Source organism: Bombus terrestris, chromosome 10, assembly GCF_910591885.1.
Source record: "Bombus terrestris chromosome 10, iyBomTerr1.2, whole genome shotgun sequence".
Taxonomy (NCBI): domain Eukaryota; kingdom Metazoa; phylum Arthropoda; class Insecta; order Hymenoptera; family Apidae; genus Bombus; species Bombus terrestris.
The window spans coordinates 4419507-4437469 of NC_063278.1; the positions used below are offsets into that span (position 1 = coordinate 4419507).

Below are 17963 nucleotides of genomic sequence, written 5' to 3' on the forward strand. Positions count from 1 at the left end.
TTCACATACTGACAAACGCAATCTCCGAGTTAACGAATCGTATTCGGAGCTCTCCAACGCACCCTTCGTTCGCTTCCATTCCCAAAATCACAGAAATTCCCTGTCAAAAACGTCTCAACGACGGGAGGTTGGTTCATTTCCCATCGATATCAATCGAACAGTCGCGTTCCTTTTTACCTTTTCTACCAAAAACCCTTTGAATTCTAGATCAAGCGTTTCGTTCGAAAACTATAAAGCCACCTCGCCATCCCACAGAAAAACAGAAAACAAAAGTTTCTCTCAATCTACTCAAACGCAAAATAGCCAACGAGACTCGCAAGAGGTTAGAAAATTAAAGAATTTACTTCGACTTTAAATTAGAAAATTTACTTCATTCGCAAAATTAAACAAACGAGTCACAACGTAGAAGAAGAGGACCAAACGATGCCAGGTGGAGCGTATCGCTCGAATAATCCAGCCACTCTTCTCTCTCTTTCCACACAAAATCCTCCCAATAACAACAAAAAAGGAAAAGAAGAAAAGGAAGAAGTTAAATGAAAACTAATCAACGTATACGAACAACATCGGTAAGAAACCACGAGAAAAGGACGAGCCTAAAAAGAACCGGCAGAAAGTTAGTCGATGCTGCTCTATGGTGGTGCTTATTAATCACGATCGACCGCAAAATTTCAATCAATCGGACCGCATTCCATCCGTGTAGCATCTATTCTTTTTTATTTTTTCTTTCTTTTTCCACGTTGGATTTTTCCTTTGAAAGGATCCGGAACGGACAAGTAGCCAGGCATTGGCACTGTACGAAGCGACGGCAAATAAAGAGGAAAGAAGGTCAGAGAGGGACAGGGACCGCAGGGAGAGCTGCTCGTTGCGGTATTCGTTAGTCGGCGTTCGACGATGAAAACGCCGGAGGATGGGAAACAGACGGGGACAGGAGTCGGTCGAACGAGCGATTCAAGCGAAACGACCGACTAAATAATTGGCAGCGGGGGTTTTGCGAGAAACGCCGGTTGCCGCACGGGCGCCATTTAATCTGAATTAACAAGCTGTTTGACGTATTCACTTTATGCCTGCCCACAAATCGAGTTACTTCTGAATGAAGTCGTTAGGAATGCGCGAGACCAGTCTCGCTTGTTTCGCGCCACGTAGACGCGGCAGAAGTTGACTGCGGCTGAAAGGCGAGATGACTAGAGAGTCCATGTTGATACGGTGTGTAATTTGGTATTTGTCTACAGTGGCTGGCGAAAGTGAGTATTTCGACGCGTACAAAACTTTTCACTATACATATACGTGACACATTTTCACATTGGTTTCAAACTTTAACGATATAAATATGACGCTGGTGTCTCGTTGTTGCTAATGAAATTTCAAAATGTCTCGTATAACAACATACACGTACAATTTTTCTACAGGAAGCGTTCAAGTACTCGAGTATCAATGTAGATGTATAGAGCTTTTTCTCGACAATGATTGCCGAATCTCTTCCTTTTATGGAACAAGGGCTGTTGAAAGAGAAATTTATTGAATAATTTCATATTCGATGTCCCATGGAAGTAACGATACTTTGTCTGTCGTCGTGGAATAGTCAAAGCGAATGCGTATTCATTATACCGAAAACCAGAAGGGAAAAATTCCTACGCAATTTATTCGATTTACCATCTGGTCTTGTGCACGCTTTTTCCAGAAAGCTCGTCAATCACGATTTCATTTACCTCGGTGAAGTGTCGATTCTCTGCGTGACAAAGTTATACGCAATCAAATAACGAACAAAAGAAATCAAAAAGCGTGGGCGGTACGAAAAAGAGAACCAACCGACAAAAAGACAAAACACGAGAAAAACGACAAGAATGAGAGAGGAGAGAGAGAGAGAGAGAGAGAGAGAGAGAGAGGAAGAAGGAAGTGGAAGAAAAAGGAATTTAGGCGACAAACGTCAGTTGGTCGATGTTGCTCTGGAAAAACGAGCTGCTTTCTGTCTCTTTCTAAGCGTCACGTGAAATCCTCGCAGGACGGAAAAAAACGTGACGGCATAAAAGAACGCACGAATATCGAACGTGACGGAAGCGCGTACAAAGCTCTTTTGAGGCTCGTTTTCATTTCGAACCGAGCGAGCGTCGAGTGCGACGGAAAGAGCCTGCGGAACGAGCTGTGGCGAGAGAAGAGGGAAAGAGTCGACGAAGAGAAAAGGAGCAGCGGGAAAAGTGCAAAAATGTATTCCATTACACGCGAAGTGTGTATAAGAATATCGCGACTGGTTTTTCCGAGAGTTGTTCTCCGCTCGACGCTCGTCGCCACCGCTGTAAGAAATACGAATGTGTATCTCGTGTGCCACTGTGCATTAGCTTTTTCTCTTCCCTTCTGTTTGTTTCTTTGGTCTCGTCTTATGTTTCGGGCGGACAAAATAACGAAGAAGAAAAGGGCTGTCAAGCGCTACAAGATAAAGGAAGGTATGCTCCTTCTGTTTTCAAATTTCCTGCTTGAAGTTTCTCATCGATATCGTTCACGGTTGTCGCGATGGTCTGTGCGTGGTATATTAGAAATTTTTAAATTTTAAGTTCTTACTTTTCGAAACTTACGATCGTTTTTTACTTTCAATCGCTTACGCGAATAATGTGGAAGGTAATTAATGTTAAATACCTTCGTCTCAAAGGCATGGTAGACTTCAAATTGACGGCAGAAGAATTAACAATCGACAGGCTCGTGTCACACACGGCGCGTGGATCCGTTGAACGAATGAAATTGGAAGAAGCAATACTAGTTGAAACAATATTTTCCTTTCCCGCGCACCGGAGAACCGACAGTTGGAGCGTGTACGTGCCCCTAAAACGGTTTCGTAAGTGCTAATAAATTCAATAAGAAATTATTGAAAACTTCCTCTAAACATATAGGATGGGCCACCCACGGATGTAGCAACGTGACACGCGCCGTTGTTTAACGTGACGCCCTTGCATAGGCGTCGATGAAACTTGATCACCGTTTTCAAAGCAGAATCTCACATAGAGAATTCGATTAATATGTGCTCATAAATTATTCGTGAATCGGATTACTTCATGAATTTTATATTAGGTCGTGTCAAAAGTTTCTTTCGTTTCATAAGGAAATAATAGATGAGTAACAATTGTTCTTTTATATTATTTTATTGAATTATGTATGATCTATTTTGTAGTAATAGAACAAAATGAAATGAACAGAATGGATAAAACAAAAAATGTTGTGTATCTATTATTTCCTTATAAAACGAAAGGAACTTTTAGGACGACCTAGTAATATTACCTTTATCGTCTTAATTTATCAGTTCTATATTAAAGTTTGTGTGAAAACAGCGGAACGTTGGGGATACAAAACATGGCCTTTAAAATAATTTAATTAATGTCCTTGTTAACGTGGCATGATACTAGGAAAAATAAAATATGTTATAAATAAACTAATTTATTTCACAGTATTATTTGCACGGTATCACGAAACTCCAGAGTCTCTCCTATTATATTTAACATTGTTATATTTAACATGTCATAAAACCAGAGAGAAAACGAGCTTACTGTGTTATAACATCATTTTACCCATATTGCAATATTTTATTTCGACTAATAGAAAAAGTAATAAAATAAGTACACGAAAAACGCTATAAAATTTTAATACGAAACATGCGGCATATTTATAGGCAATCAAAGATTAAGAACAATGCACGTATTCAATAAACTAGCCAAAACCGTATCATCGATCCCAACCATCATTCAATCGCTCCGTCAGGAAACCGAGTAACAATTACCCCATCGAAACAATAAATAACCCGCATTCGGTAAACAAATCTCTCGTCACGTTCCACTCCATTCTTCCCCTACAGATTCGATACAATTTCTCTGTACGTGTTACTTTCTACATTCATTTCGGACATCTGCATCTTCAAAAAATGTACAATTATGTATATTTAGTAATTTTACTTTTACGTTGTAACTTGTAGAGAACTCAGATGTGTATCGTCGTCCATTTGAAGCTTCTCAACTGAAAGGATCATCGTGCATTGCCGATATAATACTGTCAATATTATAATGTTTATTGACAGACCACAACTAAATACATCACCCTAAAATATCGACGATATTATCGATCGTTTGGAGACGCCCTTACAAATTTCCGCGTTGTACGGTACGGGCGATAATAGACAAAACATAATTCGAGAAAATTTTCTTCCTTCGTTTTAATTATAAAGGAGAACAAAGATTTAACAATCAATGAAAGCAAAATAACAGCATCGTTTTAAAAAATAAAAAATTGTTGATATTCCTACAACGTGTTTCATCTTTTTATTAATGTAATAACGTGTCAAAATTTGCTTGACGAAACTCGAATACGGCGAAGAACACACTCGTGCGATAAAAAGAGAGTGTTGGTCAACGGTCGCGGAGGAAGCATAGCGATCAGGCGACCCCTAAAACCGGAAGCCATGGATCTTTATTAAATCCACGAAATTTATGTCGTGGAGGTCGCGTGGCCGACGAAACGTGCGCGTTGCCCGAAAGGGTATTTATCCCTCTCACCGCGTTTCGAGCGCGTGATCCGCACGTTTGCGTTGAGCAAACGAACGTTGACGCACGGCCTTCCCTCTCCGCCATTGTGTCGACGTGCACACACAGGTCGATAGTATATTGCGTTTTTTCTTCTTGTCCTGGATAATGTCTATGCCCCCAAAGCGCGACGCTCGTCAAACAAATCGTTCCTGAATGTCCGTTTTAATGAACGTGCCATTCGATTTGAACGCTTACTGGACGCCTTCGGCGAGATCAGTACGAGTTTGAGGATTTACCCGACCGATGTACCGCGTTATAGGGCCTGGAAGAGGAATTTTCTACTTTACTGTAGCGAACACACTGACTCACAAAATTCTTAGTCGCCGCTAATGTGCCATAGAAAACTTTTATGTCCGTATCGTATGGGTTATCGTATGGGTTATCGTATGAAACGTTTTGCAGAGATTATATATGTGTAGGTTCAATTTGAAACCCGTTTAAACATGTATATTTCATATCGCTAATATTCAATTGGTAAGAAGATGGTTACGATGATTTATATGTACTTGTGCAAGCAGAAGGAAGTCTTTTATTACGTCAGTAGACTTGAATATTTAGTGGTAATTTTTTATAATAAATGCTCGTTTGTCAGTTATATACGATTTATCAGGTGTAGATAATATTTCATCGTAATTGTCCTATGGAAAAGTTCGACTGAAAAAATATCTCTTCCGATGGTGGTCCCGGAAAAAAAGGAAATTGAAATGAAAAGAGCCGCTGGTAGCATTTTATACGTTTTATTATCAATTTTTGCTGCAGTAACGCAAACGATCGATCGATATCCGTATCATTATCCATCTGTTAACCGCTTCGTCTCATCAAAACAGAACGCATACTTTATTTACGAAATAAAAAAGATAACGCCATGGTCACGATTTCGTTTCGTAATAGCTTCGGTGAAAAGGAATTTTTTAATAAAAGCAAGGCGGAGCGTCTATAATATAGGAAGCGCGGCAATTTAAATGTATATACCTTGACCTCTGGAGTCGTAAGTCGACTGATATCAGCAGACGAGATCTGGAAACGCGATCAAGGAGAGACAGAGAAGAGAGAATTGAAGAGAAGAGAAGAGAGATCGTGGGCGTCAACTCGGGAAGTGGATATTTGAGAAAACGTAGCAGCGGCATAAACGAGTCGGTGTATCCAGCAACGGAAGTGGCCCCCTAAAGATAGGAAGGACTTTAATTACACGAGGCCCGTTATCATTGCGGTACAAGCGCGTTGCACTTGAAGGAATTTCGAACGCACCACTGCCTTCTCACCGATAAATACCTCTCTAAATCCATAATTATGCAACGAAGATATTTACCAGTGTTCTTCCGGAAATGTCATCTTTCTCCTTCTTCCTGGTTCTTTTATTTATTCTCGTTTTTTAATTAGTTCTTTCTTTTCATTCTCGCTTTTTTTACATTTAAAGGGTAACCACGAGTGAAAGTTTTCCGCAGCGTTTTTTTTTTTTTTAATTAAAACCAGGCGAACTCTAGCCGTCAAAAGCAGAAAACAAAAATAAATTTATCATGTTTTTCCTTTTAATTAATTACAGCGAAAACCTTAAGGAGAAAGTTAAGCTAGTTAAATTCACTTTGTTGTTGAAAAATTAATGCTGATAGTAACGCTAACGACAAGACTTTCTAAGTGAAAATAAAAAGGGGGAATGCTTTTAATTCGACGAAAAGTATTGAGAATTAATTCATGGTACGAAAAATATAAAATCGATGCGGATATGATAGCTGAGTATAGGTTTTAATTCTCGAATTATCGGATGACAAGAGGAGGCAAAATGGGAGCCTCTGTTAACGATCATTTCATAGAGGACGCGATGTTATCGCTTAAATATCGATAGTCTCGTGTCAATCGACCTTCTCGATGCCAGGCTGACGCCTCTGGGAAATTTAATTTAACGCTTCGCGAATTTCAGACAGCGGAACGTTGATTCTTTCTAAACGACGCATCTCTCATGATGTCTTCCTCTTACGGATATTACGATGTCTGAGAAAGTATTCAACTTCTAGTTCTTGATTTTTCTTTTTCATGATTGTTTTTAATTTGAAACCGTGTGTCGAAATAAACAGATTATTTATGATTGCTTAAAAAATTGAACTCGCGATAAAAAGATCATGTCATTTAAGCATAAACACTGTAATGTGCGTAGCTCAAGATTATGTGTCGCAATATGGAAGATTTCATTCATTTCCGTCACTACTGATATAAAATAGCAAGTGTCGAGAATTTTGTTCAAATATATATCAAATTTTATCCCACCTAGCCAGCGACGGAGATAGTTGAGCATTGCAAGAACGTGGAAAAATACAGTTTATCGCTTGATAATGAATTTAAGAAAAAAGAATTCATCCATAATTCTTCTCTAATTATTTACGCTTAGCGTTCCACACAGCTTAAAAGCATCAAACTACGATATTCTATATAACATATGAAAAATGTAAAATATAGAAATATCCTAATTTATAAAATCTACTTGTAAAACTTCTTTTATCTTGTTATCACTCCTATACGAAAGAGAGTATCAGCACTGTTAAAATTTCATTAACGATCTTAATTCAATCGTGGAAAGGGCCACAAATAAAAATACAAGTCCTACATGGCAAAGTGCAACAGTCAGCTTTCAAAATATCATCGCCGGAAAACAGCCACCGAATTTTTTAATGCCAGAAATCCGAGAATAGGTGTTTCAGGTAGGTTAGAGTTTGAACCACGAAGTTGTCCACGCACACTTACATATATGTCCATCGAATCGGATATTTGTCGTATAATCTATTAAATTCGCATTCGCTATCGATTCCTCGCCGCGTGCTTTCAACGTCAACCGCGTCGTCCTCTTTACGGTCCTTCCCTAACGACCAATATTATCAGGATGATTTATTTGGAACTTTTCGAGTCTGCATACTTAGGTTATTACCGTCATAAATTCGAAACACGTTCTCCACGGTTGATACCATACCTGACCTACCTCATCTTGAAATATGAGAAACTTCGCGGAAGTCCCTATAAAATATTCCCTCCGTCCTCTTACGTTTTTCACGTTGCTTTCCTTTCCTAGTCTAACCGACCTGTTATTCCCATACTATATATATACATTTATATACAATCCTACCACATTTTTGGTGACACAGAGAAGTGCCGCTAAAGAAGGAAATATTTCCTACGATAGGATAAATATTACGACAAAGAACATTTTTCTCCAGTGAGTCGTTAATTTTGAGCGGGATAGTAGAGGAATCGAACTTGCATCGTTGTCACGTAAATTGCCTTGTCCCAAGCGAAAGCTCAACTTTTGACCGCAGCAAAGCAAACTATCGCGAACTGCGGTGCAACGAGATAAACTGTAACTCCTGCCGCGAGCCACCAACGAAACCGATAGCCCGGTAGTTCCAGCTATTTTCCAGCTTGCCGTTGCAACGAGTTTCTTAATGCTCTGTATCGAGAAACGCATTTGTCTTCCAGCGTTCCATTAACGAGGCTCGTTGCCCCTGTTCGATTTAGATCGCCGTTCGGCCGCGCGTCGTTTCACGTTACGAATCCACGTTACCATAGACGAACGATAACATTCGTATAGGGTACACCGATCGAACTGTATCGACATCATGTTTGTAAATTTCCCTTAATTGTTTTCTTGTCCTTAGCTGTTCAATGCGGAAGGATTTCTGCGCATTTTTATTAAAAAACAAGTACTCAATGAATTTCCGTACTAAACGCGTTTTACGTTGGTCCGAGTTGATGCTTTTTTCGAAATTTTTATTTCACAGGTTTCATTATTCTGCTAATATTTCTTTAAACGCATAAAAATTGCAAGATGCGAGATCTATGTCCACAAAACATGTCGAATATTTTTCATTCATATTCTTAAAGCGATAAAAAGATCTAGGTGCAATAACGAACAGTTAAATTCATCAAATACGTACTGCAGTATCTACATGTAAAAACATCAATATGATGATGTTATCGTATTTTGTACTATTCCGTTTTCATTCCATACTTTCATACGTAGTCTTTATGATGAATTATATCACTACTTATAAAATGCCATACCAAAGAAACGTATAAATTCGCAAATGCTATAATAATCATAAAACCTATTTATTATATGTATTATATCTTTAAGAAGCGTCTTTATCTAAAACCAGAACCAGCACATTATCTTACACGTAACCGCAGATAATACAAACGAGCTTTTAATCGTGCATAAAATCAGCGCAATTAACGCAAACTAATGAGCCTTATCAGATGCGGCGAGGCTGTCGGATTTTTTGGTTCCCGTGAGCGAAGCAACAGCTAGTAGGAGCGGTTTACAGTGTGTCGCGCGTCCACGGAGTGAAAGAGGGGTGGTTTTGGATGGGGGTTGGATAAGAGACGAATAGGGAGCAGAGAGAAACGAAAGAGAAACAGAGAGAAACAAGGAGAAACAGAGACAAATAGAGAGATGAGGGGAGGAGGAAGGGAGAGGCAGAAAGAGAGAAAGGAAGAGGGAGAGAGAGAGAGAAAGGGAGTGAAAGAGTTGGTTGGGGTTTAGAAGGGTAGGGGATGAAAAGGTGGGAGAGAAGCGGAGAGAGCTCGAGAGGGAGAAGAGACTGGTGGAAGGAAGAAGGATGGAGGATGTCTGTCGTGGCAGAGTAGCGGCGGTAGTAGCATATACGGCGGTTTAACTCGCGGGGAAAACTCTGAGAGCACGAGCTCGCGATCCTCAGTCGCGTGTGACACGCGGCCTAGTACGCGCTCGGATCGCCATCCGGATCGTCTCATTTGCGTGGCCGCGTCGTGCTCGATCGACCTCGAGGGTCGTTGATCGTGGGAACTGACGGGAATAGTGCATCTTGAGAGTATTCGGACTTTGTAGAGTCGAAATTGCCATTTCTATATTTATGAGAAATTGGTCAAAATTGAATTCCTTTTACCGATATGATATTAACGGAGGCTGTGGATGTTTTTGGTTTTATGTTTGATAGTTTTATCGACAGAGATCGATAGAGATCGTGGATCTTATACTTGAATTCAAGTCTGAAAGATCTATGGGATGCAGCAACTGACGAAGACCGTGGGCAGTGAATATTTTTGAATGTTGTGAGCTCGAGCTTGGAATTTTTATCGACGATATTGACAAAGATCGTGCGGATCGTGGATCCTGGAAATTTATGAATTCAGGTTTGAAAGTTTTATAAGACGGGGATCGTGGATAGTGGAGATGTTCTCGAACTTTATGGATTTCAGATTAGAAGAACCGATGGATCGTAAATATCCTTGGATCGTGTAAATTCGTGTCATTATTATATTAAGACTGACGAAGATAGTTGGAATCCTGAGTATTCGTGAATTTTATAGATTCGTCTTTCGAATACTTCTCAACGCAAATTGAGCGCAGTCGTGGACATTCTTGGATTACTTATTTATATTTTTATCGACGTTATTGGCAGACATCGAAAATCGTGGTTTTGATGGAACCAATGACATCAACGAAGCTCGTGGATCGTCGATATTCTGGACTTTGGTTGTCCAAGTCTGACATTTTTATCGATAGAACCGATAGAGATCACAGATCGTGAACGTCCTGAGATTTTGTGAATTAAAGTTTGCATTTGGAGAGTTTGAACGTTGAGCAACGCTTTCGCGTTTGGAAAATTTAAATCTAAAATACTTTTGTAACTTCTGACTGATACTCACTCTTGTGGATCTCGAAGACACTTAAATATCGAGACTTCGAGTCGGAAAATTTTATTACTGAGATCGATTAGTAGTCAGAAGACACGGTACAAAATAAAATTTCGATTTTGCCAGATTCCAAGAATATAAAGCTTCTTTTTTGAAATTTTTAATATCTCCGAATCTAAGAAACATACCGCAACTTATCTTTATAAAACTCCTATAAATTTTGAATAACTCTGCGTACTTTAAAATTACGATTTACTGCCAACAGTGTTTTAAACTTCGTCCTGTAAATCCAAGAAACTTTTATCAAGTCTCAACAATTCGCAACTAACACCCTACATAAACAAAAACCACGATTTATTTCATTTTTCACGCTGCATCTCACAAACTCGTCCCTCTATTTACCTCCACCGACTCAAGGAACTCGTACTTTCCCATTAACAAAGAAAGTAACAACGACAAAGTCCGAGTGTCCAAGAGAAAGCTTCGCAAAATCCCACGTAGCTTCCGGAAAGGACAACTTCGACCATAAAACGCAACGCGCGTAATTACACTATCAAGTATAGTACTCTAGGGATCAACGTAATAAACTAGAAATTAAATAGAATATCGTAAGAATCGACAAACCACAGACTGAAAATCGAATTATCATCGATGATCATCAAAAAAGGGGCGCAGTTGTTCCATCACATGCAGGGATCAAACAGAATATTATAAGTATCGATACAGCGGATTAAAGATTTACTAATACGATAGATTAAATATCAAACATCTATAGATATCGATAAAATAAATCGAGGATTAAACACAATACCATAAGAGCAAATAAAATAGATCAAGAGTCAGTCAAGCACGATACAACACAAGAATCGGTAAAACATTATCGGTAGGATCAATCAGAGATTAAACAGAATACTAGAGGGATCGATAAAATACCATCAATACGATCAAGGTTCCAGCGATCGCGAGTGATCGACGAGAGAAGGCAGCTGTTCGATCGAACGAAAGGAGAATTATAAATTCCCCGTCGAAATTATAAATCCCGCGTAGACGATGAATATTTCATCGAGGACGAGGTGAAACACAGCGGGCCATTCGTTCGGAAAACGATATCCCGGTCCTCTCGAAGGATTTATAACGATGCGCGTGAACGGGCCGTATAGAATCTCTCGCGACGTCGCGCGTTTGACGATCGTTGCAGGTGAAACGAGAAACGCCGGAACCGGAGGACGCGTATAAGAGGGACGTAGGTATATACGAACCGGATGGGAACTGCAATCCGGACGTTTGACAAACGATAGTGCCGGTAACGTGCTACAGGAACGATCCTTCGCAGCTCGATTAAAAGAAAACACATTGAAACGGTGTGTCAAAACTTGTATTACTCTCTAGATGCTCAGTAACAAATTTCTCTTGTCGAGACTTTTAAATGAACACGTTTAAACAGTTAAAGAATAAGGAAACAGGTTGATACACGTGTGTACGTATCTAGATAGGTTTCTATCGTTCTCAAAATTTCCCGGGAAATTATAAAGTAATTCATAAAATTAGTAAATTAAATAAAATAAAACAGTGTTTTCGCCCATCGTTCGAGAAGAAGTCAACATATCAGAACAGTAAACGTTCGTCGCACTTCAAATCTTCGAATAAAAAATTCCAAACGAAGACGCGCAAATCGAGTCAGTAATCAACTGACTGAACTTAAAACGCGTTACTAAATCGCTGCAAGATCTGTGCGAATCGCAGCTGTTTCTCGAAGCGGAACGTCAGTCGAAGAGCGGACTAACGAAGTGAAGAAGCGAAACGAAAAACAAAAAGAAGATATAAGAAAGAAGAAGGGAAGCAGCTCAAGATTGAACATCTTTTAGATGTTCCTGGGTCAACGACCTCGACGAAGTGAATGTTTAATCGACGAAGGAACAAAACTACGAATTGATCCACGATCACCGCATATCTAAGCGTATTGTACAAGAAGATCGCGACCAAACTGACAGAATTCTTCGCTTTCTTCCTGCGCTCTATCGTTCGATACTATCGAGCTTCTCTTTCTCGACAATAATATTCGTTATCCTACCAAGATTGAGAAAGTCAGCGAGCTTCTGTTGAAATTGGATTGAGAAACGACACGAGGCAAGAAGTCGAGAAGCTGGTGGCGAACGACGAAGCGTGACTGGGTGCCGGAAGTTCCGTTCTCGACGCCACTTTTGCCCGCGATGAGAAACGGTTTCGCGGAACGTGACACGCTCGACGAATCCGCAATCACGATGGAAATATCATATAGCGGAATTTCGAAGCGATCGGCGTCGTTTCTTTGAGAAAATACAGCGCAGAACGCCAAGAACCGATAGTTAGAGGGAGAAACCGGAAACGGAGGATGCTAGGATCGACCAGTGCCGTGTAAACGAAATTTGACAAGTGTATAAGACACAGTGCGTTTCCGTTTCAACGTTTTTGGTGTGAAACGTTGAAAGAAGAGGCAAGAATCATGAGGGATAAATTTGCATTCAGCGTAAGTGCTCTGGAAATATTGGATTCTGCGTTTATTTTAGGAGGCGAGCGTGACATCGATGCTGGTCGATCGATCGCTCCCAAGTTCTATGGTAGGAACTGTTGCCTGTAACGTCGAGGTTCTAGAATTAATTATAAAGCTTCCTCCCAAGTGTGCGTATTTTTAAAGGGATCAAATATTGAGCAGGTCCGAGTAAATCACAAAGGAAATTGTCCGATACAACTGGTTGATCTATTGTTGTAATTGTGTCAGATGACGCAAATCTTATTTGTGTATTTTTATCTTCAGTTATTTCGTTCTACGAGATAATGAATCATAGTTCATCGTAAAATGATACAAGTATATTTTTAAAAGTTCGTACTTTTTTTTCAATATTCATTTCTACTTAGAAAGTTTGAGTAAAACCTTACCTTAATTAATCATTACAGGTGATACTGGTTTTCCGGTTTTCCAATTTCATGTTAGCTACCAAATCGTATAGAGGAGTGTTAATTACCGTCAGTCAAACGGATAATGAGAACCGTGTGAAGCGTGATAATGTAAAATGTTAGGATACCGATAAAACATAAATTAAACCCCTTGATCGTAGTATGAGTTACTCATCTCGATGTTACGCGTACAGGCGAAAGCCAATAATTAAAGTTGATGCGGGGAATATCGCATAGATATAGATGATGTATTTATTCGGTACACATCGCGCAATTTCCGATAACTAATAATTCCACGTCTACATATTTACAATTTTAACTTCTTCCGCTATGATTTTATTTACACGCAATCGCGAATTTTAATCTGTTTTCGTTCTCCGTGCGCGTTCAACGATATCGCATCGATAAAAAACATAAATCGCGAAAGCTTGCAGTTATTAATTCTTATCCTTGTAAAATTGATATTCTTAAATCAATTAAATATTCAATTACGGTATAACTTACAATTACGAATACTATTAATATATTAAATAAGTAATTAAAACATTGGAAGATTTTTTAAATATATACTCATAATACATAATATTTATAATATATTTATCATTATGACTTACAATTTCAATTATAATAAATATATTCGATATATAAGCTATACAAATTAAATTCATTTCTTCCTTGTACGGGATGGAAGGAATCTTATTGCTTTCGAAAATATATCTATATAAAATGATACAAATGTATTTATAGTTCATCCTTTAAAATCAAATATTTTATTGCATTTAGGAAAATTGCATTTAGAATTACATAATAACAATAATGAAATTGAAATACTAAAATGCGCTCTTTTCCCTATAAATGCGTACCCAACGCCCACAGTATATGATCAAATGCAACGCTGTTAAAACAGGAAATAATTATCTATAATCAGCTTACTATTCAACGAATACCACTATAAGTTGCTTTCAACCTGTAATACACATTCGGCACTCGTGTCAGCTATTATTATCATACGTATTACCCAACATTAATCATTAAGTGATTTGATTCTGACCGTGTCAACGGTGATAACGTGATTTACAGTCTGGGGTGCCGGACATGCACGAGACCCTGTCCAGTTTTTCGGAACAGTTCAGGGACGGACCGCCGAAACCGGAAATAAAGCCGGAAACAGCCAAGGAGTCGGAGAGGACGGATGAACCGAAGTGTGGTTGGTTCTGGTTCAGGCCCATGTATCTGCAGCAATTTCGAACCGCGAAATGGGCGCTTTTCTGGTTATGTTGGACAGGTGCAATGCAAGGTAAGCGATTTAAATTTGATTCCCTTCGAGCAACAGGAGAATAAACCCATGTATTCGCCAATTTTGGTGCCGAGTAAAAGAAAGTCCATAGAATAGCAAGTTTAAAAAGACACTGTAATCTAGCAAGGTGTATTTATATTTAATAAGAGCAACGAATAAATGTAATTTATAGTACAGAATAGATAACTGTTGCCGATATTAGAATTGATTTTTAAGTACTATTTTTAAGCACAATCAAAAAAATTTTTTCCTTATTATAATATATTGCAACTTTTTCGTATGTTCGTAGTTGTCGACGGTTGAATTCGAACATTCTGAACGTTCTGAAACCCTTCTAACCTTTGTTTTTATCTCGCGCGTCTAAAATTACTAAAAACATAAACTAATAAGGAGGGCCAGGGGGCACCCGGGTTTGAACCGGGGACCTCTCGATCTGCAGTCGAATGCTCTACCACTGAGCTATACCCCCTTATTAGAAAGTTACGAATAATCGGAATTCATCAATAGATTATCACTTTATCGATTGTCATTCAATTTTAACAACGCTACTTCTTCTTCGATAAAGATATAATAGATTAGTAAAACAAGATCAAGGCTGTGCAATGACAACAACAGAAACACACAGATTCAACAAACTGATTTGCCTGAATCGCAAAGGGTTACTCGTCGTAGTTGTTAAACGTAATGCAACAGACGTGCTTTGTAATCAGTCGCCACAAACGCGTCAAACACCCCTACCAGCGATAAACTGCGTGTCCACGAACGACGTATGGAAAACGACATATCGAAAACGACTGGACTGCCGATCGAATTTGAAAACCCTGTCCATCATAAACGCGACATTTACCAATATACCATCAGCCAACTCGGTAACAATATTCTCCAAACCACAGTGAACAAATCCATGCTGATTTTTCGGTATAATTCAATGTACAGTCTCGTTCATAAATATTTGGACACTTGCGATCTAATCGAAAAATTAAACATTTTTACTATATCCATCCACGTATATATATAAATTATTCTTTATTATTAAAAAATTAATTTTAATACATCTTTCATCAATAGTCTTCCGATCTGAGATAAGAACAAAGACCAAGATTAGATACGTTGTCGAAGCGTATTTAGAGGCTTGGAATTTTGCTTTTAAAGTATATTTCACGTATTTACAACGATTTGGAAATGTCCAAATACTTATGAGCGATGATGTAGTTAATGAGGCTAATATATAACACATACATTCTCCATAGTTTAAAGTTTAAACGAAGCTTTATATAAGACACATAACATACATGATATATTTAATAATAAAGCTTCAAAGCGTTAATGATCTCCTAACAATAATCGTCCCAAGTACTGATTTTCCTTAAATGTCTCGACGCTTATGAACCTGAGTGTACATAAACACACACAAACATACACGCATACAGTAATACAAACACGTAGCAGCTGATTGACTGCTATATCGCCGTTTGGCGTTACTAATAGCGGTGCATTCGAATGCAATTTCGAAGCTTTCACGGTAGCACGAGGGGGTCGGTAGAGGGTGAGAGAGGTCGACGGTGACTGACGATAACCGGAAATCGAGTTTTCCGGACCGGTGGCAGGAGGTTGACGGGTTGTTGCAGGGTGGGACAACGTCGACGAAAGGAGAACACGATCGAGGCGAAAAGGGCGAGTTACGACGACGGGACGAAGGTCGTCGACGTTGGCGAGAGGGGAAATGAAGAAAAGGGAGAACGCGGTATTCGTGCGGGGTACTTAGTTTAAATAAGTTTGTACGTCCCCCTTCTTTGACAAGCGACAAAAGAAATCGTCCTGCTGGAGGTTCGTGCCTTCTCCAGTGGGATTGAACAAATTGCTGGACAATGGACTCGACAATCGTCTATATAAGTCGAGAATAAGTTCGCCGGTGACTAAGTGCAGGCGTACGTGCGTGATACTCGTGCATACCTCGCTTACGTGAATCCTGGAGAGTTCGCTGTTATAACCGTGTACGCCAAGGCATTTCCAAGTATCGAGCCATCTGCTAGTCCCGTACGGAACGATGATAATCGATCCAAATTTTATTAAAAGTGAGGCTACTTTTCGTCAAAAAAATATCCCCCATAGATTCGATTTGTAACATCTATCTACGGTGAGTAACGAAAGTACTCGAATACTCCTAGAAACCTTTTGTGTATACGTGAAAGAGGTCTGAAAATGTTCGAGTATTTTCACGGGCAACTGTATACACGGTATAATGTTCTCAATGAAATGTAAATTTAACCTGGATATTCAAATATCCGATAATTAAGTAATACTCCCAACTGGTCCCTCCTATACCACTCTACCAATGTCCATCGAATTAACGCGTTCATAGACGTTCACGAACGGAAGCAAAGAGACCTGCGTTCGAGCGTCGACATATCCGGCATCTGTCCACCCGGAAAATGAACCACCTTTGTTTCCCATTGTACTGCCGCTAATAAGAGAATTTTAATTAAAGCCAGAGCATCAATCGTGTGCCGTGCACGATTTGCTTCTTCAGCTACCGATTGACCCTGTTTTTTTCTTAACCCGCATATATAAATACACACACATATATATAATTTTCTCGTTCACAAGTATAAGGATATTGACGCCATAGAAAAATAACGTCAGCGTGATAAACTATAGCATAGCTATTAAACTACGTTTGGAACTTTGAAGTGAAAAGAACTCGTGTATTTTTTGGCCTGTACAATAAGATTTAGATCCTTCTTTGTAAATTGGTTTGAAATATACAGGACGTTAAAAGACATCAATTGTAAAGGCACTCAGCGAAAACAATGAATAAAAAATAACGATCGAGACGAATAAAATATGATCAATCGTTCTAGAACGTAAAATCTAGTAAATGAAACATAGATTTCGTTGAAAATTACAGTAAAATTTTATCTTACCAATAGAAATATTTAATAAATTTTATATCATCACGTAAACCTTTCAAGCGAATTTACATGTACAGCAAATTCAGTGAAATTTCGTATCTACGTAAAATTTTGCCACCATACAAAAACGACTCTCAAAAAAGCTCCATTCGTTAAACCGAATATAAAACCAGAAGCAAATAACTACGACTCTCTACCGAAACACAACCGTCAAAAGGAGAATCTATGTAGCAAAAATCTCGAGCAGGGATCTGCCACTCTCTTCTCTCCACGTTTGAATCTCGCAGAGAGAGAGAAGATTGATTTTTGTAATTGTCAGAGATGGTTGAACGCTTTTGTCAAACGATACTGTACAGCATGGCCACCGTTTTTGTAATTCAACGCCCTGTCAACGCCTGTTTGTTGCATCGAACGAACGAACACCGTTCGATTCAGAGGTGATGAGCATCGTGTATATTCGTGAGAAAGAAGTGTTTAATAGATTTACGTTCGAGAGAGCGATTTCTTCGAGGGTGAGCGGGCACCGAATCGAGCAGAGGGGAGATCGTAATTCGATTAGTTTAGCCCTTCTGATTCATTTACACCCGGCACACGAATTTG

The 17963-nt window shown here is 39.1% G+C and overlaps 1 protein-coding gene and 1 non-coding gene across 3 annotated transcripts in view; one reads left to right on the forward strand and one right to left on the reverse strand.

The window, feature by feature from the left end:
- The window catches only part of LOC100648480 (solute carrier organic anion transporter family member 4A1), a 47608-nt gene that overhangs the window by 12581 nt on the left and 17064 nt on the right, over positions 1–17963 (forward strand). Inside the window, exons 1-2 of one of the 2 annotated variants that reach the window (XM_003398323.4) lie at positions 9179–12726; positions 14235–14451. In XM_003398323.4, the coding sequence (XP_003398371.1) occupies positions 12703–12726; positions 14235–14451 (241 nt within the window). In that variant the 5' untranslated portion in view covers positions 9179–12702. Of the gene's footprint in view, positions 1–9178; positions 12727–14234; positions 14452–17963 lie in introns of those variants that run through there. The other variant, XM_048409779.1, reaches the window with a different exon arrangement.
- Positions 14849–14920, reverse strand: TRNAC-GCA. Its single transcript has one exon. It is a non-coding gene; the product is annotated as a tRNA-Cys (tRNA).